Here is a 25,849-nt window from a genome sequence, read left to right on the forward strand (position 1 = left end):
AAATGTAGTTAAACATGTTTAGATAATTAAAATTATAAACATTTTCTAATTAAGTTGGAACCATTGAAAACACTAATTAGATATAAAATATTATTTTAATGTAAGAAAGGGATAATATTTTTTTGCCCTTGAACTTGGTAACTAGGTCCACTTTGATATATGTACTTTTTTTATCCACTTTGGCAGTTCAACTTAGCAACTAAATTCTTTTTTATCCTTGAACTTAAAAAATATAAAAGTTAGATGATGTGGCACTTGAGATTGTGTCACCTCATCACTTGAAATGTAAAAAAAAAAATTATATAAATTTATAGGTGATGACGTGGTACAATCTTAAAATGTCGCATATAATGTTCTAATAACTGAACCAATGGTTGAACTAGTCAAAGTACTAATTCCTGATTCAATCGGTTTGATCGATCTAACTATTATATCAACAACAATTATTTAAATAATAAAAAAGTTCATAAAAAATTAAAAAATGAAAAAAATGATCAAACTACTTCATCTTTTTCAATACTGGTTTTGTCCTAGATTTTTATTTCTTTTTTATTTTTATTTTAAGTAGTTTTCAATCCAATTGGTTCAACCCCTTTGTTTGAACTAGTATGTCGATAGGTTTTCGGTCCAACCAGTTCGATTGACTAATCCAGTCATGTTCGAAGAACACAAATCACATCACTAAATCTGAATGAAATCCAAGTTTAGGGGATCAATATGGATTTGGTTGCCAAGTTCAGTATCAAAGTGAACAAAAAAAATACATATACCAAAGTGGTAAGAGGCTCTATACTGGTATCAAAGTAACCCAATAAAACTTTTTTTTTTTCTAATATGAAATACTCAAAATTTTAGATATTAATTTTTATCATTTAACCCAATAAATATATGATTTGTAAGTAATACAAGGGACATCCCAAGAAAATAAAGACACTCTTTTATATCTCATGCAATAAAATATACTCATGCAATGTACGGGTAGATACATGTGTATCAATTAAAATATATTTAATCATTTTGTAATTTATCTATTTGAGTTTCTATATGTTTTTTAAGATAAATTACATCGATAGCCATCTAACTATTAGTAAATTAAGAATAATATAAAATTTTAAGTACCATACTTAAAATTTAAAATTACTATGTAAACAAAATATTTTCAAAATAGATTAATAAAATCCATCTTTAAAAAACCTTAAAACAAGTTTCTAAAAGTTTAAACAAAATTTAGAAACTCTCTCTTTTTGTTAAATGTATATTATAAATAGATTTCGTAAATAAATAAAAATAGATTTTATAAATGGTTTTCAATATATGTATAATCTAGAAAATTATATATACCATAAAAATATAATAATGATTTAAGACATTAATTTTATCAAATAATATATTGAATTACAAAATATAAAAACTATTCAAACTTAAATATAATATCAATTATTAAATTTCTACAGAATTATATTTATATACTTTAATTCATATATACTTTTGTGCATCAATTAATTGATATATCTAACTATTAGGATAAATTACACGGGGCTATTTGTGTGTACCAATTAAATGTATTTTTTAGGGTTTTAGAGATTTATAAATGTGAAATGCTTATGTTTTAAAAGATGAAAGTTTTGATTAGGAAGTTCGAGAATATAGAATTTATAAATGTGAAGGGTTAAATTTATTGAATTATTTAAAATTGGGATAAATTAATAGAATATATAAGTAATGAAGACTAAATGTGTTATTATACCAATTAAAAAAAGCTTACATGAATAAATTCAAACGCTAGTGTCTAAATTGAAAATTTTTAAAGTTAGATGAGCAAAACAAGAACATGAACATAGTTGGGTGACCATTTGTATAATATACCCTTGAAAATAAAAGGTTTTGAAACGAATGCGATGAGGTTTCATTTATATCAGTTAACGATAAGCCCTCCCTCCTTTTCCAACCTCTCCTTCTTTGAAATTTAGCTGTAAGTCCAAAAATAAATCCTAAAAATATAGAAATTTAAATTAGAAACCAGAAAATTAAATTAAAACTGCATAAACTAACTTAAATTTATTGTTTTTTCTTTTATTCTTTTTGCTGAAAGGAAATGGCTACTGCAACAATGAGCTTCAATTTGGTGGGAGCATTTAGGGGTCTTTCTCTAGCATCAAGCTCGACGTCGTCCTTTATGAAAGGAGAAGTGGGTTCCATTCACAAAACGGCAGTCGTTTCGTTCCCGAGGAAGTCTCCGTTCCCTTTGACGATCGAATCGGCGCACAAAAAAGGAGCCGGTAGTACTAAAAACGGTCGCGATTCAAAGGGTCAACGACTCGGCGTCAAAATCTACGGCGACCAGGTCGCCAAGCCCGGTGCTATTATCGTTAGGCAACGTGGAACCAAGGTTCAATTTTTTGCTTATTTAATTATATTTTTCGATTTCTTTTATAGGGAAATTTTTAGCTTCTAATTGCTGAAAGAAATTGTTATATTTGGGTTTTTTGAACTGAAAAAAAAAGATGCTGTAATGATGACTTTTAAGACTTCATTGTAGAAGAAGAAAACGAGTTTGAAGACTCAAAGCCAGAAAGCATTACAAATTGGGTTAATTTATGGCTTTTGTCCCTTATTATACTTGGGGACTTAGTGATTTGGACTAAGTTATAATGTTAATAATAGTAGGAGGATCAAAGTATGTTAAATTAAAGGACTTAAGTTGGGTATGGTACAAGTTGAAAATCATAATTTTTCCTACAAATTACAACATTTCTAGCCTTATTTGAGTAACCTTTGGAAAGTTTTGTTGCTTGGGCAGTTTCATCCAGGGAAAAATGTGGGGCTTGGCAAGGATCACACAATCTTTTCATTGATTGATGGACTTGTGAAATTCGAGAAGTTTGGACCCGACAAGAAAAAGGTTTCAGTCATTTTGAATCGCACTCTTTTAAGACTTTCAAATTCGTGATGTGCAGTTCATTCATTCTTATCATTGCATTCCTCAAGCTGATAAGAATTCTGGGTTTTATGTGATTCATAGATTAGTGTTTACCCACGAGTACTTCAGCCTGAGAATCCCAACAGCTATAGAGCAAGGAAGAGAGAGTACTTCAGGATGCGACGTGAACAAAGGAAGGCAAAAAAGGAAGGAATTTTAGTTCAACCCGAACTTGTGCTTGCTTCGGCTGCTGATGCTACGGATGATAATCCTGTTTGCTGATTGAATCCGTGAAACTATATCTATATATGCTTTTCTTTGTATGGAAGTTAGATTGGTATCTGAAAAGTGTACAAACCTGATGTATCCAATTTGGCAATTTTAATGGCTAGTTTCATTTGTTATTTTTGTCTATTTTTGGCATCTGATTTTAGTTCCCTTACTTTCTTGAGAGGATACTGTTAGTAACTTAGCATTTAGCAATACTCATTTTACAAGTATCTCAAAATGGAGTAAAATTGGAAGATATCATGCCATTCTCTTACAATGCATGTAAGTCATTAATCTATTATTGTCTCCTTGAAAATGAAGCTCCATCAATTTTATGTTGCTTTGATTCTTCATTTTTTTTTTTTTGAAGCTTCTATGTCTGATACATCTCTGAGTTGAGAATACTATTCTCTAAAGACTCCAAATACATGTAAAAGCTTTAAAAAGTTGAATATACCCGTGTTAGATAAATACCAATATCCGAAACTTGCACACAAGGGTGACCAACATAGAACATAACTCCTCATGGAATGAAACTGATATTTTGACCTTAATAACATCACTGAACCTGATTTCTTTTCATCTGAGTGTAAATTCTTCTGAAATTCTCCTGGAAAAGGATATAAACCTGTAATTCAGTAAGACCCCAAGTAAGCTCTATTGGTAGTTCACTATGAGCAAAGGATTGTATAGTTGTATTTTCCTAGTAGCACTACAAGATGATCATATGATAATATGTAAAAGACAAAATTTGTCCAGTAATCACATCCTTTGAAGTACCATCAAGGCCACAGTGCTTTAAACATTATCAAGACTGGTAAAATCTACATAATCAACTGAGAATATGTACACCACTTGAACGCTAATAGTGGAATCTGACATTAACTTTATGGCCATACTAATATCACAAATTTAAGGAGAATTCATATGACCTCAGTTTTTGCACAAAAACACTGCCATAAAAAATGGCTGAATATTTTCATGGAAGGCCTCCTCAATCAGTCAATTTCATCATTGATATCGGATACAAGATTTTCCATAAAGATGAGCATAAACAGTCTTAGTACGGTACACAAGTATCATGCTTAAAATGACTGCAATGATGCAAAATCCTGACATAATCATGGAACTCAGAAAGAAGCATATGGAACCTTCACAATTAAGCGATTCATCTGCGGTAAGCATTCCTGAGAAAATTGAGCCTGAAATATGCGATTGTATATGATGTTGACGAGCTTGTTTCTCTGCTTCACGGTCATAAATTCTACTAGCAATTACACCTGAGAAGACGAGTGTACCAGCAGGATTTGCCAGATTGAGGAAATTGTTGAGAGCCCCGAACTTTTTCAAGCCGAACAACTCAGAGACAGTAGCTGGCATAATTGCCCAGTGAGCACCATGGCAAAGCCCTATCAACAAAGTACCAATATACATTGCTCCAGGCCATCCCATAGCAAAAAAGACATGGCCAACAGCCATAACAAGCTGCGCCACAACAATGACAATTGGCCTTGGATAAGCATGATCCTATACAAAAATGTCACAGAAAAAAAGGGTATGAAAAATGAATCAAAACCATTATCAAGGTAAAGTCTAGTGCTATCAGCTTCCAGGTGCAAAATCAGGGGTGAAACTAGGGGAGCTGGCAGGCCTCGGCCCCCTAAAATGAAAAATCTTTCATTTAACTTTTTTAAAATTTTTAAAAATTTAAATTAGTAAAGGCAAAATATACAAATATAAAAATTGATTTAATTCTTTAAAAATAATAGAGATATAGGTTATTAAAATAGTAAAATTACATTTTTATTATCATAAAAATTACAATTTAATTTCGGCCCCTAACAAAAATTTCTGGTTTCGCCCCTGTACAAAATCATTTCAGTCTGTACCTCACAATGATCTCCGAGATGAAACCGCCACCAACACGACCGATGAAGTTCCAAATGCAAATCATGGATACAAATATATGAGTATTATCATACCCTAGAGATTGGCTCATCTGACCAAGATTATCTATAACTGTTAACCCTGATCCTGAACCTAATAGAAGAGAGAACATAATAAGCCAAAAGTCTGCTTTGATCAAAGCCTGCATCAAGGTGAAGTCCTCCCCTCTATGAGGACCTTTCCTGTTCTTCAACCTTACTGCCCCTTCATCAGTCGCTTGGAAAAGTTTTGCTTGCAACTGAGCAATTCGTTTTTGCCCTTCCGGCACCACAAGTGAGTCTACTTCCTCGGGGTTTTCATCTTTAAACTCACTGGATACTACTTCATGTTCCCGAGTATCCTGTTCCGGATTTCCGGCGTCATGTTGGTAAGGCTTTGGTAGCAGAACCTCTTCTGCCGGATCTCTATGCCCTTCGCAGAAACTCAATACGATGGGAATGAAAGAGGAACAAACAAAATCAGAGTAAAAATTGTGATTAAATTGTGGCTCACACTAACAAGATCTTCTAGAAGCATGATTGCCATCAAGTAAGCAGCCAAAAGGAGGCACACACTATAAACAACTGTGAAACTTAAACCATCAGATGGACGCACTTCTTTGTGACCTCCAACAGGTCTGATAATGAACATCAAAGCAAAAACCACCATGGTTGGTCCAAAAGCAACCATGAATATCAAAGATGCTTGATCTGGGAAATTAATCATTGTGTATATTTGAGTCAAAATCGCACCACTCAAAGCAGCGAATCCCTTGAGGATTCCTACCACTGGACCCCTGCTTTTGGGAAAGTTTCGCACACAAGAAACAAGTGCAGCCGTATTGAAGTAGGTCTCACCATTGTGTCCCACAAATATTAAGACGCACATCTGCATACTGAGATTGGTTATCAAAGATTTTCGACTAAATTGCTATTGAATTGATATCTGTCCTGTATCATACTGTAAGAATCAAAATGTTCAAAATAGAAGAAGAAACAGAGGATTACAAATTGATAGAATTAAACCAAGCAATCAATAGGAAAAAAGAGCTTTTAGATGATACTCACAGCCCACAGTGGGAAAACTGGAACTTTCCCAGTAACAATCAACCAAAGCGAACTATAACCGATAAGATTCTGCAAAGCACCAATGAGCAAAACACCCCATATAGGAAATATCTCACACAAACCCCCGGCTATAAACCCAACACTACCTCCAAGATCTTTAGCCACACCCAACTTTGAAAGCTGCCTTTGATTATAATTCAAAGAACTCTTTATCACTGGTGATATGCTACCAAAGATATAGCCAGGCCCAGTACAAGATTGCATCCACATTGCAGCAACAAAAACCAGCCATCTATTGTTCACAAAAGCCTGAAACCTTTCTTTCAGTCCGGCCATTATGCAGTCCTCCAAAAACCACCCAAAGCGAACAAAGTGTTAGACTTTTGAGCTTTAGGGTGCTGTTAATATGCAAAACAACAGAGCAGAAACGTCAAAAAGTTAAATCATGTGAACGTAATGTTTCTTTGGGTCACCGGTCATGGAGATATTCAGTTTAACTTTTGCAAGGTGGCTGGCCTTTTTTTTCTTTATTTATTTTCTAATAATTTTCTAATTTTTAAATAATGTAAATTTTTAATTCTACAAATAAAATTAAAAAATTATCCTATCCTTAATTTAGATTTAGATAACAAATAAAATGAAAAACATAACTCCTTTGTTGTGTTAAAAAAGAAAAAAAGTCGTTATCAGTCTATTGGATAATAATACCAAATATTAAGCCGTATCTTTTGAATAAATATTAACCCGTATTTATTTAGCTTGATAGTTGTTCTTTTTTTCATTTTATTGTCTACCAACAAAAGTTTGGTACCAATAATTGTTGTTTGACATAAGCATTAACCTAAGGTAAAATTTGTTTAAAAAAGATGGCTCATATTTATCTAATAAAAACATCTTTCTTTTCTTTTCATAAAAAAGAAAGCCAAAATTAGACTGAAATTTTATTTCCTTTTTATAAATATAACCAAAAACATAAAAGTTAGAAACTTGTATTAACTTTCAAATAATTAAAAATTTGTAACAATTTTTCAAAAGGAGGAAGAAATCGTTTCCCTTTATATCAATTCAATTAATCAACTTAAAAAAAGAATCTGGTAAAAGAGAAAATCAGTTTTGGAAGCTTGATTCCATGTCAATGTATTTGGGAGATCTCTATTATAGGAATTGATCAAATTAGTCATTCTACTATTAAATGGATAAATTTAGTTCATGTATTATTAAAGAAAATTAAATAAGTTCAAACTGGAATAGAGTTAACATTTATTATTTAAAAAATCATTTATTGTTTAAAAGAATTAATATTTTAAACTTTTGACAATTTTGGAAATGAAAACTTTTTTTTTGAAATTGAGCTGTAATTAAAAATAATAATTTTAATATATTTTTATACAATAAATATTAACTTTTTATAATTTGTAATAATTAAATTTTAACTGTATAAGGACTAAATTGATCCATTTAATGGTAGAGGGACTAATTTGATCTAGTCCCTATAATGCAAGGATCACCCAGGTACTTTAACCGATTCTCATAGTAATTAATTTGAGCTCTCAGCATTCGAAAATTTGAAAGACAAACTTTCATAAAAAGTCAAAATGTGTCATAAGTCTCTATACTCTTCACAAATTTAGAATTTAGTTTTTGTACTTTTATTTCTAGAAATTTAGTCTCTTTATTTTCCAAATTTCAAAATTCAAGTCTATTTGTTAACAATGTTAAATTTTTTTGTTAAATTTGTTGGTGTGATATTTTGAATTAAAAAAATTGCTCACATGGTAATAATTTAACTAAAAAATGCTATAATAAACCTGAATTTAATAAAATAATCTCAACAATTGGATATGGATTTTGAAATCCTAAATGTAAAGGGACTAAATTCCTAAAAGTAAAAATAAAAGGGCTAAATTTCAAGTTTACAAAGAGTAAATGGACTTGTGACATATTTTAAGTTTAAAATCTGCTTCAAAGGTATTAATTCCCTTTGTTGTTAAATCACCCAAATTTATTTGAAAATTACTAAAAAGGTAAAGCTTTAAGGGGACGCAAAAATCAATTGAAATATTTGAAAAGTTAAATAGACTGAAAGGTGCTAAAAAATTAAAAGGAAATAGAACCCTAAAACCCATCTTGTCGTAATCAACCTTTCTTGTTGCTGACGATGTACCCAATTGAGATGTCCTAGCCAATATTGACATGGATGAAATTTATGCCTTCAAATTTAAATATAAAATAAATTGACCTTAAAACTAACATTTTCACTTCAAAACAAAGAAAAATCTGTGTGTAAAAGACTTAAAATTGTACCACAAACAAATGCTCATCACTACGCTTCCGATGTCAACCAATAATCTTTTCACCTGAAAACTTGCAGTAAATGTTTTGACTACAAGGGGGTCTTTGCTATATGTATCAAGGATATCGTCTTCATCTCTTTTATCATACTTGACTTGCCACCCTTGCACTGGGTGAGGCTTCTTAAGTGGACTCTTGACATTTCTAACACTCCCAAAATATGCCTTCCTTTTGGAATTGGATTTCGCCCATTCTTCATTACCACCCATTATCACATTTATTACTCCTCTAATTGGCTTTTCACCGTAATCCATCTATTCCTCTAAATCATGAGAGGTTCTCGCTTCTTTTGTGTTTTATAGCGAAAGGGGTTGTGAAATGTATTGTTTCAGTTAGCCCCTGCATGCTGTCGACTCAATTGTGTCTTTTAGATAAACACAACCTTTAATTCTATAGCTAGCGGCGTTATGAAATTGACATTTTTGAATTGAGTCCCTCATATATTGGCTAGGTCTCATATGGGGTGGGATACTAAAATTCCTTAATTATTTATTTAAGTATATAAGTAGGCAACACATTGAGAGAACTATAGCTCTCAAACCTATTTTAGGGTATACTATCTGCTTGTCGTTCTTGTTTCTGGCGTTGCTTTCACCCCTATCAAATCTTTGGTGCTGAGGTGAATTAGTGGGACTAGAAAAGTAGTGCCCTCCGTGTGTGCTCTGTTGGAAAAATCTTGGTTTGAAAATAGTTTTCTTACATAACAAAAAATTAAAATTTTGAAAATCGACCTGGTTTGTGATATTTATAGCAATAAACCCTAATTGAACTCATACTTGTGTTTTCGGCTTAGCGGACATTCGTTGTTCCCGACTTTCAACCAAACGGTCTTCTCCGCTATTTTCATACCATGAACTACTTCGAGTGTAGGCTCGAACCAATTGAATCGAAACATAGAACTAGAAAATGTTTTCTCTTTTATTTGGGGTAAAAACAAAAATTCTCTCTTCTTTAATAGAAACCAATAGAATTGTTATTCTGGAAAAATATATTTAATAGTTGAGAATAAATTCTTTCTATTTTTCGGCAGAGTAACAGTCTCTCAAAGTTGTGTTTAATAACCTACTAGTGTCATCTATTTATAAGAAGAGAAGGTAGAACCCTTGTTGAGTTGTAGTGGTTTATTTCAAATAGAAAAACAACTTCCTACTTGGAGTAGGAGTGGGGTGGACGACACACCCTAGTATTCCTACTAGGTTGCTGCCGCCTTCGTGTTATATTAGGGGTTTTAGGCCTCTCTCACATTAGGTTCAATTACGAGTACTTCCTGAGCCTTTTGACCCAGTACTCTGTAATGTGATCCAACCCGATTCGGTTTTTTTATTTCCAAAAATAAACTTTAATTTTCTATATTAAACAATTTTCTCAAATCTATTTTAGCCCCAGTAAATTTTTGATGATTTTACCCCTAGTAAAATTTTGAGAAAATATGTTTAATATTTTACAACTCAACATGTTCACTGTGACCGAATTTAGCGGAGTCTCACCCAACATAGTCCACCGTGACAGTAACCAAGGTACGATTTTACACTTGAAATCCCATATATAATATTTTGGCGGACGTCCCCATGTTTACTGTCACGGTGGACTATCCCAAGTTTACTATCTTGGCAGACTCTCTATGTTGCCATATTCGAGCTATGGTCTTACACAATATTCTTTATGTTTAATGTCCTAGCGGACTAGCCTGTATTTAATGTCCCGACAAACTACCCCGTGTTTAATGTCTCGACAGACTACCCTGTATTTACTATCTCAACGGACTCTCTCTATATTACCATAGCCAAGATATGGTTTTACAAGTTAGACCTCTTTTAAGGTGTTGCCCCGTAAGACCTTACCGTCGTTGTAGTTTCGCCCTATATAGCCTACTGAACGCCATCATGGTGTTGCTCTATGGAACCTAATATCTGTCGATATCGACCCATCTCATATCCACCTTGATGCTCGAACACTAAAGTGTTCCCCCTGCAAAGCCCGGAGCTTCACACATCACATTTTGCATTCAACAATAACGTACAATGGTATCTTAACAAAATTCCTTTTTCCCTTTTCCTCTGCCCATTCCTCCATTTCACCATTCTTAACATTGATGCTCAAACACCGTAGTGTCCCCTCCATAAGAGCCGGAGCTTTACACATCATAGTTTATACTTAGCAACACCATATGGCGATATCTAACAAAAATTCATGTTCCCAAGACCTAACTTCATCTGACCCGTCAAAACTTTTTCCCACCGTTATAATCATGTAATATATGCATTTAACTTACATACCAATATAGAGTACACTATATTTTTAAACCTGATATCTTAAATATATCATGCATATTGAACTACATTGGCGGATATCTATATACCAAGTAATTTTATACAGGCTTATCATCCACAATCAACAGAGTTTATTCATCATAAAAAATTTAGCACAAAATCAAGCCAACTACTAAACATTCCAGGAAGTGGAGTGCAAAAACTCACTTTGCTTCCTTTATCCTTGACAACTTAGCTTGTCTAAATGTCAGAGCCTCCCTTATCCTGATAGCTAAGCATGAAAATTGTTTATTGGTTAAACTAAAGGTATTTAACATTTTTAAAACCCATAACCCAAAATTATGTAGAAGCTTTTGAGAGTTACTATTTCACCCTTTCTTCAATCCACAGGTTCAGAAGGGTAAAAAAAGCTTACCAATTCCTCCATTTCTCTACTATCATACTTTAATTCACACGACTGTTGTGACATGTAGAGCTTCCTTCAGCTAAATCCTCTTCTTCTTTAGAGTGACTAAAGAACAAGATACTTTAAAGTGAAAATTTGGTAAACATAATTGAAAATAGCCTGTCTCTGCAATTCCGATATATACATACACCTTTAGCAAAATTTTCACCGACCATTTTTACCATTCACCCTTAATAATTTTGTGTCCCATTTTGGAACCAGCTGGTTCCATCATAGCTAAACCAGGATTGAGGTCCAACTGATCAAAATTTGGTCGCTAAAATTTCTGAATTCCCTGGTAGAGTCTGAAATTTTTCTAATTCCTTCGATTTAGTCCTAACTTTCCTTTGATTTCGAGTCAATAAAGATGCCCAAGTGTTACAACTCTCCCAACCTTAAAGAGAATTTTGTTCTTGAAATTTCATCTTGTGGCTAACTTTAAAGGTGAGTTCCAGTTATATTCCTTACACAATACAAAGGAGGTCAATGCCACACGTTCCTGTTTCTTAGAATTAACTATTATCTTAGCAGTATTTTTCAAACATGTCCCACTTGATTAGTGGGTCCTCCCATACTTCTTCTGCAGTAGGAACCGAGTTTAAATATAACCCTAATATTTTCCTAGAGGGGCCTTTATCATACTTCTAGTGCCAGATGTTTCCCCTTGATAGGTTACTTAACTGATCTTACACGAGCGTACTCTAACTGGTGGACACTTGATGGTTGTCATATCCCATTTTTTTTTTTAATTTGTAGTGCAAAAACAAAAATAAGGAAAGGTGTAGTTTAGTGGTAGTAAGCCCTTAAGCTATCTAGGAGGTCTCTAGTTTGAATCTCCTTGTTCTCTTACTTTATTAAAATTTTGCACACTTTTCTCATGTGCATTAAAGCATTACCATCTAACCCCCATTGTTGCCTTAATTGGTTTGCTTCTTTTCCCCTTTTATGGGTTAAACTTGCCATAAGTTGGGGAGCATGATCCCCCTTTATGCTCCTATGTTCCGTCTCCTTCCTTTCACCTCATCCTTGCCAAAAATCAAGTGTTGAGAACCCCAAAACACCCCATTGTTGTCCACCCTTCTCATTCCCTCTCTTTTCTTTTCTTTTTCCTCTTTTCTCCACTCTATTTTCTCACATTTTTGACAAAACAACCATCACCTAAAATTCCTCCACCGCAAGCTGCAGCTTCACCACCTCTACACAACCATCTAAGGTTCTCTTCTCATCCTCTTTTCTTTCGATCACCGCCTTTCACCACCACCATCGCCGTTGTGAGCCACCACGAATTGTCTCGGGAAAACCTTCCTCCACCACTCATTTTCTTTTCTCTCAATATTGTGACCGAACCCTCCCACTCTTTTTTATATTTTTTTCTCTCCTCATTAGACCACCGCCGCTGCTGCCATCACCGCTATCGCCGATGCCATTTTTCATCGAGATTTAATTTTTTTTCCCTTTTTTCTTTCTCTTTCGATATTTTCCATATCTTCTAAGGATTTAATCATCCTATCTTATATATTTTGTGTTCAAACTCATTGATCATATAATCTTTGTAGATCATTAAACCTCTTCGCTCTTTCACCGAGATTAATCATTGATTTCGTTGTGTTATTTAGTAGTGTAAGTACAGGAGGAGAATTGAGATCATTCTCCTCTCTTTATATTTTCTTCCCATAACTGAATAGTGATAGAATATTTACATCATTCGTGTGTTAACATTTTGTCCCTATGTTCTTTGAAGGACGAAACGACGCCAACCTAAGAAATCCTTAGTGTGATAACGTAGGCACCAAATCCAAGTGTTGATCTAAGGGTAAGTAGTTGGTGAGATTTATTTCAATAAAAAATATTTAAGTAATAAACCATATCTGATGGATCTATAACTAAAATACTTATTTGGTGCGTTAGATTCATCTATCGGGTTTAGATCCAAGAAAAATATTTTCTAATAGGATTGTGACAATCTAATCTATAATATAAGGTGTGGGATCTAAATATTTAATTTGAGTATAATATGTCACTTTCATTTTAATAATATGTTATTAAATAATTATTTGAGAGTACACTAAGTACTAATGTGGAGTTGAAAACTCATCAAAGGAAACCCAAGTAAGTGATCCTAAATCATTAAATCATGAAAACGATGATTTATTATGTGTTGATGTATGTGATGATGACATGTGTACAAATCTCATCTCTATGTTATGTGATACATGGCTTAATTGATATGTTGATGATTTAAATATGTGTTGTATATATGTGTGATGAGATCCATGACTTAATATGAAAAAATATATTAAAGCATGTTAAAATGAATAAGAAGCAAATATTATGTGATATATGAAAATGTGAGCATGTTTACATGCAAATGTGTAAAATTAGAAATATGCGTTATGTGAGATTATGAGCATGATTATCTAAAAATTACGAAAAGTGATTATATGTGTTAAAATGGCCATATCACATGCATAGGGTGGGTCTTGTGAAAGGTGGAAGTTATGTGGTAGTTCATCTGCGATTATGTAGTCGTTTTCGACAATTATGTGGTGGCTTGTCCACAATGTGTTATGTGGTTATTTATTGGCATTAATGTGGTGGCTTGTCCACAAATGGTGTGTTATTGGATGGACGGGATCTGGGGAACTCGATATTGGTGTGTAGCTATGATGGGTAGGAAATTTTTCAAAATGTGCATTGTTACATAAGCATGCCTCGGTATATTCATTTATGTGTATCTGTGATGATCTGAGATTTCTACGAATATGATATATATATTGAAATGGATGTGTTTATTTGATGTGTTGTTATGTATGTTACAATATTTTGATAATCTCACACTAGGCTTGTAAGCTCACCCATCTTATGTGTATGTTTCATGTAATCCTCGTTATTTGGACTTGGATATAGATTTTCAGTGATGCTCTCGGATGTGAACTTTTTAATAAATTGTGGATTTTATATAATTTTTTATGGACTTTGATTTGGGTTTGTTTTAATAACTTTTTGGGACTTTATTTTAAATTGTGGGCTGTGGCATGGGGATTTTCATTTCTGACATTTTTTAGAATTATTGCATGGATTGCTTATTTTGGATTTTAGTTTTAAAATATCTTTAAACATTTTTAAGAATTAGTATCCACTGAAAATGTGTTTTCAAAACTAAATTATAACACATGTATTTTAATAAAAGGAAAAAATAAATTTGATTGAAAAGAACTTGATATTTCCAAAATGACATGTTTCAAGAAGAAACAGACTTTTCTTATGAAAATGTTTTGGCCATCTTAATGGCCCATGTAATTTCTCAGATTGGGTCGTAACGTCTAGGCCCGATTTGAGGGATTACAATGGTCATCTCCCTCTAGTTGGCTTTCCCGCTATTTAATTTATGAGGGATTTAGGGAAAACCCTTCCCCTGGTTAACAAATGTCAAGTGCAAGTTCAGAGACTTGAATGGTTGGTTACTTTTTTTTATTGAATTCAAGCTTCTCTTGGGCGCTAGGTTATTTAAATTGAGGCACAAGGAAAAGTAATCATTTAATTTGAAATCGACTTTTCCCTCAAATTCTTTTGTCCTTTGAGTTTCTTTCTGGACTCTAAGTTTTCTTCCTTCGCCTTCCTTTTTCCTTTCATTTCCTTTCTCCCTTCGCCAGAGTTACCTGTTTATTGTAGTCAATTCTTACCATTTGGATGTGGACATGGTATTTTGGATTATGGCTTTAGTCGTTTTTATGCTTATTTGATTAAATGAATGAAACATGATGTTTAAGAATTGAGTTCGAATGATTTAAACACAAATGTATGCTGAATTTTTGTTAACAGAAGTAGAAGTAGCGATATTAAGACTTAAAAATGATAACTCTGTCTTCTCGAAAGTGCAGGGAGAGAAAATATGACTTTGGTATCGATACCATGGCCCGAGTATTGATACTCGAGGTATAATTATTGATACCCTGAGAGAGGTACCGATATTTTTCGATAAGTTTAATTTCAGGTGAAAATAGTAAGCTCTTTTGGTATCTATTTTCCATGGGGTATTGATACCACCAAGAGGAAAGATCGATACCTTACAGTTAGTATCGATACCTACATTACTTTTTGGGAAATTTTGCTAAGTGGTCTCAATGTTTGATAATTGCTCATGTTTTGTTTATTTGTTGTATGTTAGCTCGATTAAACCTTAAATTGAGTGTGTATGACTTATAATTGGCTTAAAGTGCTATCACTTTTATAGAACTTAAAAGATGCATGTTCACTTAATAAAATATTGTCTTGATGAACAAGAAGTGAGACAGTGATGTAACGTCCTAATATTCGAGCTCGACGACCAGGCCAAGTATTAGGTGTTACATAAGGTTTTGCATGTCTTAAGAAGGATACCCAACACTGTTTCTTCCTTTCTCTATACAGAGCACAGCTCTATGTCTAGAGTGCTATGAGTATTCTGTCGAATACTCGCTTGTATCATTCTCTATACATACTCAGTCAAAAATATTTCAAACCATTTAAAAATCATCTATTTAAGACCAAGTTTTAAAATTCAAATCCACAGCCGATTTTTGTAACCTGGCTCTTATACCACTAAATGTAACACCCCAAACCTGACCTAGACGTTATGGTCGAATCTGGCGATGTCACATGGAAAAAGATTTGAAGATAAGATTGTCGAATTTAAAAACCGTTACAGTAAGTTAGCTTTTATTCAATTCGAAAAAAACTAGTTGATTTGCTTTAAAACTTGTATCTTAGCGAAAGCTTTTGTAACCAGTTAACTTAGGGAAAATCATTTCTATTTACCAAAAACCTTAGTTTTTAGAAAAAAAATTGTGTTTTGTGGAGTTGCAGTTTTAAAAAAATTCATAAAAACAGTATAAAGTCCCAAATTTAAAGCCAACCAATCCATAGTCCAGAAGATACATCAAAAACACCAAATAAGTAATAAATTCTAGGAATTAACGAAAAATAGTCTAAAATTTATGTGTGGCCACTGTCGAGTCCTCTGCTGCACCGACCCGTCAAGTTGGGGGATTTCCTGTATAAATTAAACAGAGATAGGGTGGGTTTTTGCAAACTCAGTATGTAATCCCCACAGAAAACATGCATACAGATAATCAACAGAATTCAGTTAGATATAGGCTTGGGCCCGTGTCCATCACAAAATCAGTTTGGGCCTTAGCCCATTCAGATACAGTCTTAGAAATTCATTAGGGCCTTGGCCCATATCAGATACAGAATACAGATACAGTAAATCAAAATCCTACCCACCAGCCTCTACACACCATCTCCGTCCAACCCTACACACCATGTGGGGATTAAATGAACCCACCCATCCCTACACGCCATGCTGACCGAAATGCAACATATAATCAGAAGGTTGTAGCTGAGTTGCCAAATAACAGGCTTAATAGCCTTTCAGACACTTCCTCCAAATATCATCAACCCACCCCGATTAAAAGAAACATACAAAATATGTCATGCCAATATGCAATTAATTGTACATACATTTAGATATCATAAGTCATGCTCGGTACAGAAATCAGATAGACAGATCACACATATAGCGGTCTAAGTAAAGCATACCGACCATACAGTAGGTCCACATACCGACCTTACAGAGCTTTTCAAAAAAAATGGGCTCATACGCCCATGTGGCCCACTCGGCCGAAATTGGCCTTGGCCACATGATCCATTTTTAATGTAACCCGTGCTAGTTAATTATTCATATATGTTTTCACTATTTACTTATATGTTCCTTCAAACCTGTCTACTTTAGTCACTATTACGAAATTATTTATATCTTAAGCTAAAAAATTCCAAATTAAGATCCGTTTGATGACTTTGAAACTAGGCTCAAATAAATTTCAACTATAAAATTTTCAAAATTTTTGGTTTAGCCAATAAGTACAGTAAAATTTTCAAACTTGCCCCTGTTTTGCTGTTTGGCAGCTTCGACCTTTCTTTGGTAAAAATTAATTATCTTTCAGTACAAAATTTGGATTATGTTTCCATTTGTTTCTATTAAAAATATACTCATTAATAGTTTAAACATGTAAATTTTAACCCTTAATTATTTTTATCCAATTTTTGATGATTTTCCAAAGTCAGAACAGGGGAACTCGAATGCAATCTGACCTTGTCTCACAAAGTTTATTATACCTCATGATTTACAATTTCATTACTTACACAGTTTCTTCTATGAGAAACTAGACTCAATAAGATTTAATTACATATTATTTTCATCCTCTAATTTGATTGTCACAATTTATGGTAATTTTTCAAATTTAGCCTACTGCTGCTGTCCAAACAACAAGCAATTTTGGCAATTCACTGAATCCTTTTTTTTTTTTGTGTTTCAGGTGCACACCTGATTTTGTTTGATGCTAAAATAGTCCTTGAGCACTTCAAAGCCTATAATAAAGATACTCAACATCAATTTAATTGATTTACAAGTGAATTGACAACCAAGAATGAATAGAAATCCAACTTACCACCAATGATAACCCTCTGTTTAACTATTTTTAAGACAAGAACATTGAATTCACCAGTCCAAGCCTTCCCCTACGCCCAAATCGTAGAGAAAAAATATTCCCACTTCAGCCGCTAAGAGATTCATGACAGAAACGAAGAGAAACACTTATCGAAACTAAGTGAGCACTAATAATGTGCGAAAACGAAGGAAAATAAATGGATTAGGGAAAAATCAAGAAGAAGAAAAGGAAGAGAAAGATGGAAAAGCTTAGAGATTTTGACAAGAGGAGAGGGAGAAAAATAGACTACAGAATTTTTGGAAAAGAGAGTCAAAATTTGGTCATGGGAATAAAATATAATAAAATCCCGATAACCCCCAAAATCTCTTAATCTTCTTCCCTAATTCCCACTACACATCCACTACTCAAAATCCCCCTATTACACAACTCTATCCCGAAATTTGAGCAAAAAAATAATACCCTTGTCTGTATAGGGATTCGAACACAAGACCTCCACCAAAATAACACATCATTTAACCACCAGACCAGCAGACCCATTCTGATGTAATTTACCCAACAATCAAATAAAAGCCTACTGAACAAGAGTAAGGCCTAGTTCATTCAAAATACCAAAATTTGCCCAAGTGAAGGCTTGAGCTTGGGACCTCCCAAACACTCCCAGAACACATAACCACTAAAGCTGATAGATATTTGTGTCATATTTTCACAATAACGAAATGAGAAATTTTGGGGCGTTACATCATCAGCTTAGCTTTCCAAATGCCAGATTTTCTGTTCTTCTGAAAGCTAAGCACGACAACCGATGTCAAAAATTAAACTTAACATTCCAGCTTAAAAACTCAGATTTCCATAAACATGCAGAACCCCTCAAAGATTCTAAAAACTCTTAACTTTATTTTCTTAAATCTACGAACACCAAAGGACTTTGAACTTTACCAGTTCACCTGATTCTTTACTTTTCCGACTCAAAACCCATCATCACCACTCCATGCAGAGGTTCCCGTAGTTATTTTTTCCTCGAAGCAACCAATAAGAAGATGAAGAAGGAAAGAAAATTAAATAGAATGGATAAGAATTCACCTTGGTAATTCATTTCTTAGCTATTTATAACCCTTCACGTACGGTCTTCAACCTTATAAAAACCATCCATTTGTAATCATTTTATCTCCCACTAACGAACCAATTGGTTTTCACCCAACCGAACTAGAATTGAAACTTAACTATGTTCAAACCAGCCACTAAGTTTTTCCTAATTTTTCTGTGGAAGTCGCAAACTTCTGATTTATTTCCATTTAACCCCTAATTATTCCTAAATTATGAACTTAACGAAAAACTGGGTGTGACAACTTATAGGAACCAAGTGAATGCAAATCTAGTTGGGCATGAAGTAGCAATAAAATGGAGTATTTTGACATTTTGGTACTGAAGTATCGATACCCTAGCAAAGGTATCGATACTTAGCAGTTTCAATCAGGCTTTTAAATAAATAGAATTCCAATTTGGTATTGATACTTAAAATTGGGATCGATACTTATAAAGGAGTATCAATACCAAAAGCCAAGTATCGATACTTGTGTTTTAAAGATGAATTTTTCAAACTTCGAACATGTTTTTCAAAATTTTAAAATTTTACAATAATTACATTTTGAATAATCAAGACAAATATTTATAAAAAACGAGTAAATGTCATGAAACTCTATTATAGTTGTATAAATATAATATTTAATTATTGATGACTTGTGAACCGGTTAAATGAGCACGAAGGTTGATACAAAACATAATGAATGGTTTGATTCAATTTAGTAGTGTAATATGATGTGATGAAATGCAACATAATTGAATAAATGTTAATACTTATAAATTATAATGGGCAAAATTTAAATTGTCTATGAATTGAATATTACATGGTAAGATAGTACGTATGTATATTGAATATTGGAACTTGTATGAATATAAGCATGTTATATTGTATTGAACTAGCTTATGGAACTTATTTAAATGGACTTAAGTGATATATTTGATGTAGTTAGTAAGATGTTTTGTGTTGTTGTAATTATTGCGTGTTTTCATTAACTTATTCATGTTGATATTGAATTGTATAAATATAAATGAGTTGATTACTTAGCATACAATTTGTTTTTCGTGCGCAAGTTAGGTTATATTCAAGATCTTGAATTTTGGCTTTAGCATCCATAAAGGATCCTGGACTTAGCAATGTTGGTGTATTTACATTTTGAATAGTTTGGCATGTAACTAACTAGTTGAGTCACTTTTGGTATATCTTTATATTTATATGAACTTGAGTAACAAGTTAGTACTTGTGAATTTAGTTAATAGTGTAATTATATGCTCATAAGTAGGTTATATGAAATGTGATGTGAATTCATATCTAAATTTATGGTACTTTCCCTGGCAACGAATGTGACACACTGTAACTCAAACTTAACGATCGGGTCGAGTATAGGGTGTTACAGATATCCTATGAGAGTAACACACTTATGACAAGGTTATTGGATGAGTACTTATTAAGTAGCTTTCGTAATGGTATATAACATGGGGGAGCTTAGTCAAGATACTATAATGGAATGACTTCATGACTAAATAAGTTTATAATTAATAGATGAAAAGCTGAAACTTAATTATAAATTTTTTATGCCCTAACTATATATGTCTAATTGGTCCCTTCGCTAGCTCATTGAAAATAAATATGAATTGTATGTAGAACCAATTGAAGAAAAATGAATAGAAACAATGAAGTAAGAGAAATAGATCGCATTTGCAGAGAAGTTAAGCATTCGCACGTACTAATAATAGCCTCATGTTTGGCCATCATTCTAACTTAAGCATAAGTTCTTGAGAAGTTACTTAACTAGAACGACCTTGAATGTATAACCATCATCTATAATTCCATGAACTACGATTAAGTCATCCTGGGACAATTTTAACGAGTATCATGTATGACTAGTTGTCCTTTATAAAAGAAAAACTTCTTGTTATATCATATGATAATACCTACAACTTGGCCAGCCAACTATCATACAATTATAAGATAATTCTTCTTTCTTTTAGGAAATCTCCTCAGTTAAATCCTCATGACAACGTCTACCTTGGGGCAGGTTTATTTCTTGCCAAGACAAGAGATCATCGATGGAGGCTGTAGGTCTTGTTTAGAGACCTTTTCTCACTTGATCTTTTAAAAACATGCAAAATTTTTTTATATCTAGTTTCGATAATGAATGATTAATAAATGCATGACAAATACATGTGGCATTCTTTTCCTAAACTATATGACATGCTTATCATACTGATGCATGAACATACTTTGTAGTCAATTTAAATATCACCATGCTACCATTGAAAAGCATTAAATTAAGTGACTCTGACCAATCAAAGTTTCTATAATTTCATCCTAGAAAATAAAAAAAATTACAATTATTACCCCCAAAGCATACTTTGGGTCTTCTAGATGAAAGTCAAATATCCTAATTTTTTGAGGTTTTTCCCCAAAACCACAAATGAAATGAAAAACACTAAATCTGTTGACGAACTTCTATCGCCACCATGAGCTTTGCTACTTCCACAGTGGATATCGCCTTCGATGTTGTAGAGTCACCGCTAGCCACCACTGTTGAACCACTGATAGTCTCCGCCATTGGACCACCATCGATCTTTTTACATTTGGTTGGATTGGGTTTGCGTTGTCTCGATTAGTCTTGGATATGTCTCGATTGTCCAACATTCATTGAAAATTTTGTTACATAATACTTATGTCTATTTTTTACTCACATAAATTATTCTAAAATAAATAAATAAAATAATTCCTACGTGGATATGATATTTCACAATCTAATTACATATCCTAAAAAATATTAAAATAATAATAATTACAGTCACTTTAATTTCTAGGAATCACAACTTTGACAAAATCACTTTATCAAATAAATGATAAACTAATAAAATGCATTCAATTTCATACGTAACCCAAAACATACTAATAATTATAATAATGACACATCTTATAAAAAATTTACCAAACATCAAGAAAAGAGAAATTTCGATATCGGTTTATACTACAAATATAACAAAACCTGGCTCTGATTCCAATTGACTGAAAATATCTGATTTAGAAATGATATTCTATCACAGTGAAAAATTAAAAATTTGAAAATAGAGACAGTTTGTGATAGTTATAGTGATAAAATTTTCCTGAAAAGTATCTGTGCTTTGTGTGAGACAAATCCTAGGCTATTCTCGTACCACAAATCACTTTGAGTGTGGACTCAAACAATCTTAAAGGAAAGCAAATTTCTCTCTCTATAGAAACTGGTAGAATTGTTATTCCTAGAAAATTGAATTTATACTTAGAAAATGAATTTCAAATATTTTCAGGTAGAACAATAATATCTCAAAATTGTATGTTTTTAGCTCTACTAGTGCCATCTATTTATAAGGAGAGATTTAAGAATTCTGGTTCAATTAGTAGAATACAAATACTACTTATCTGATAGAAAAACAGGTCCCCTAGTTCTACTAAGAGAGAGGGGTTGCTAACACTAGTTAATTATACTAGGGTTTCCACCCTTCATACACATTATGAGGGGTTTTTGACCTCTCCTATATTGGGTTTAATATACATGCTTCCTAAACGTTTAACCTAGCACTTTATAATTTAATCTAATTAGTACATATTTTTCTATTTCCTAAAATGAATATGATTTATTAAATTAATTTTTCAATTAAATACTTTTCTAAACCCAATTCTAATTCCAATAAAGTCATGGCAATTTTACCGTAAAAGAATCTATGAGAAAATATATTTAATTTTCTTATTCAACGAATTTCCAATGACCAATTTATTTAATTTCATTTTTGAAATTTAATCATTTAACTAGATAATAATTCGAAAAACTTAAATTAATTTTCAGGTCATTTCCATACTTAGTGAGAAACCACATTCATTTACGAATGTAACCCGTTTCTCTAACTTTATCATTTATGTTCATTTTATTCTACATGCAATTCATTTCTGGTTTCAATGAGCTAGCGGAGGGATCAATTGGACATATGTAATTAGAGCTTAAATGATTTATAATTAAGTTCCAACTTTTCGCCTATTAATTGTACACTCATTTAGTCATGATGTCATTCCACCGTAATATCATGATTGAGCTCTCTCCAATTACATAGCATTATAAAAGTTACTCGATCAGTGCTTGTCCATTAACTTTTCATAAGTGTGTTACCCTCATAGGATATCCTTAATTTCTTTGGGATAAATTCGTTCACTCAATATGACCCTATTATATCTTACAGTAACCATTACATCTTCTTTTATGAAAAGTCAATTACTATCAAATAGTAATTAAGTCATTTGTCACAAAGACAAATAACCCGTGACCACATTTACTTTTCATCTATTTTAAATTCTAATAAGAGGATATCATTTACTCATTTCTTGGGCTATGATTTCCACTTTTGTGAATGGGGCTACATATTGCAGAATTTGTATAACTAACACATCAACTTTCGGTTTATTATCTATTTGAACTCAAGTTTTTACTTACATTAAAATATACGAGTCATGCATACATAGCCCACCATCCACTCAGGATTAATGTATGCCACACTATGAACGTCACAAGTGAATAAATCTATAAACAAATTTAGGATCTATTCTACTTGGGTCCTGTCAAACGTACTAGTAGTCTAGTCAGCCACATCTTTGTCTCTATCTTTTAGGAGTCATCCACTCTGATGCTTAAGATAAAACATCTTCTCAAATGAACTTGATAAATGACATGTTATTTTTTCAATCAGTTTCCTCATTTTCGATTAGACTAAGGACATGTTGAGGCTTATCTACTAATACAATCTGTCTTACCGTATTACGACTCGACTACTAATACCACTTAGTATTAGTTAAAAATTAGATAACCAGTGAGCTAATATTTGTTTCTATTTTTATTTATGTGAAAAAATCATTGAGGACAATATAAAATGATATTAATGTAATTGATGGATAATTTTATTAAACCAATCTACTCAAAAAATGTACAACTGTACATAGATGAAAATACTACACTTAAAGAACAAGATCTAACATTAAAACCGGGAAAGCATGTCTCGAGACATAGCCTAATATTTTAATATTTTGACTTAGGATATGTAACCCGGCTCCTTGTTTAGTTGTCTTTGACCTTGGAACATTGTATTTGGGATCATTTGAGCTTAATTAACACTTGTATTGTTCTTTAATTATATTTTAACTTGTTTAATACATTTTAAACTTGAAATTTCATATGATTGCATGTGAATGTGTTCATTTTGAGTTGTTTCAGAGACGAATGTCGCATTTTGCATCTAGTCATCTTACGAGTCAGGTGTAGAATGTTACATAGGGATTCAAATTATCCTATCTCATTGTCCAATTAATTTTACGGATACAAAATAATATGATTTAAGAGAAGATATGTTTTTCGATAAAAAAACTATTATATTTAATTTTATTGTTAATTATATTTAATTTTACAAAATAATTTTATTGAGTTTTTATATGGTGTTTATTAATTTGTGTAAATTTTAATCAATATTTAAGACAAGTATTGATGGTTAAAGTATGACTTTATTTATAAGAGGTCTTAGGTTGAAACCTTGTCAAAACAAATATTTTCGAACTAGTAGATTCACATATAATGTATATTCGAAGGGTTGATTCACATCCTTCTTTGAATTGATTGTGGATAGTAATTTTAATAGTAACATATCATCTTTATGGATTATATAATTGAATAAAATATTATAAAAATCATAATAGTACGCATTGTTAAATAATATTTTCCTAATAAAAAATTTAAAAGGAAAATTCACTAATAAAAGTGTGTTCCTTGCAGTATATTTTTTTTCCTGAATCTAATAAGACGTATTTACGAATAAAAAGTACTTTGTTTTAACTCCATAAATATGAAGAGATATCGTAAGATAATGGGGGATAGTCTATGATTATCTTAATGATAGTGGGCGGGCCCTCAACTCCATTACGATACGTAGGCATAACGCAATTCCCACTTGGCGTTATGATGAATTAATTCTTGAAATAAATATAAAATACTTTGATTAGAAGAACCTGAATACCAGCAATGTCGATTTTCCGCGTGGTTAACGAGACAGACTTGAAATCTGTTGGACTGCGGCCGCGCAAGTTCGAACCCTGCTGCCGTAGTTTGCTTTTCTTTTTCTTGATCCCATCTTCTAATTTAGCTGAGTTAAGACTAGATTTGATCATGGGTCGGGCCGTCCTGAATGTAGGAGGGTGTTGGCAAAAATATAGGTCCAAAAAATAAATTTGGATAAAAAAATAAGGTCTGTTTAAAAAACAGGTCAACCTTAGGTAAGGCATTTTTGGACCCGGATTTACTAAAGGATAAAAAAAATTTGCTCTTTTTTTTAATGTTATTTTCTTGTTTTCTCCCTATTTTGCTACCATTTTACTATTATGTTGCTAATATTTTGTTGTTATTGTTTGGATATTGTATAAAACTTATTTTATTGTTAATTTTGTTATTATTTTAAGTGCATTTGTTAATTTTGTTATTATTTTAAAGACATTTGCTTGTTAAGTTGCATTTATTTTAGTGTTATTTAAGTCCACATATTTTTTAAAATTTATTTTCAATTTGTTGGGAAATATTTATTTTGATGTTTTTTTGTATTTTTGATGTATTATATATATTTAAAAGTTATATAAAAATAATTTAAAATTAATACAGGTGGGTTGGGTCGAGCCCGGGTGTTAGCATTTTCATCTGGATCGAGCTTGGGAAAAATTTTAGGCCCATTTTTCGGGCCGGGCTGGGCTCGGGACTAGTGAATGAGCTTGAATTTTTAGTTGAGCCTGGCCTGAACCCGGCCCGGCCGACCCATGAACACCTCTAGTTGAGACCATCCTTTAGCGAAGACATACTTGGGTTGTTCGTCTGGGCATTATTGACTGTTACTATGATTAGACACCAACTACCACCACCAAATATAAGGCCTATAGGGGTGAGTTTTCGATCGAATCAAATTGAATTGAATGAAATTTTTTGAGTATTTTGAGTTAATTGAGTTGATGA

The 25,849-nt window shown here is 32.5% G+C and overlaps 1 protein-coding gene and 1 pseudogene across 1 annotated transcript; one reads left to right on the forward strand and one right to left on the reverse strand.

The window, feature by feature from the left end:
- Nucleotides 1-1,832: 1,832 nt before the first annotated feature.
- LOC105798455 (50S ribosomal protein L27, chloroplastic) lies at nucleotides 1,833-3,334 on the forward strand. Its single transcript, XM_012628517.2, has 4 exons — nucleotides 1,833-1,972; nucleotides 2,093-2,389; nucleotides 2,801-2,902; nucleotides 3,023-3,334. Exons 2-4 carry the CDS (start codon nucleotides 2,096-2,098, stop codon nucleotides 3,200-3,202), a joined length of 576 nt encoding a protein of 191 aa, XP_012483971.1. The 5' UTR covers nucleotides 1,833-1,972; nucleotides 2,093-2,095; the 3' UTR covers nucleotides 3,203-3,334.
- Nucleotides 3,335-3,967: 633 nt separating this feature from the next.
- Nucleotides 3,968-6,675, reverse strand: LOC105798453 (protein NUCLEAR FUSION DEFECTIVE 4-like; annotated as a pseudogene).
- Nucleotides 6,676-25,849: the final 19,174 nt, after the last annotated feature.

This window comes from Gossypium raimondii, chromosome 9 (genome assembly GCF_025698545.1).
Source record: "Gossypium raimondii isolate GPD5lz chromosome 9, ASM2569854v1, whole genome shotgun sequence".
In the NCBI taxonomy this organism is placed as follows: domain Eukaryota; kingdom Viridiplantae; phylum Streptophyta; class Magnoliopsida; order Malvales; family Malvaceae; genus Gossypium; species Gossypium raimondii.

Bases quoted from the DNA above. Each gene is read 5' to 3' on its own strand.
- LOC105798455 (XM_012628517.2), top strand. From the start codon at position 2,096: ATGGCTACTGCAACAATGAGCTTCAATTTGGTGGGAGCATTTAGGGGT. The intron at 2,390-2,800 runs GTTCAATTTTTT...TTGCTTGGGCAG, and splicing joins TTAGGCAACGTGGAACCAAG to TTTCATCCAGGGAAAAATGT. The intron at 2,903-3,022 runs GTTTCAGTCATT...TGTGATTCATAG, and splicing joins TTGGACCCGACAAGAAAAAG to ATTAGTGTTTACCCACGAGT.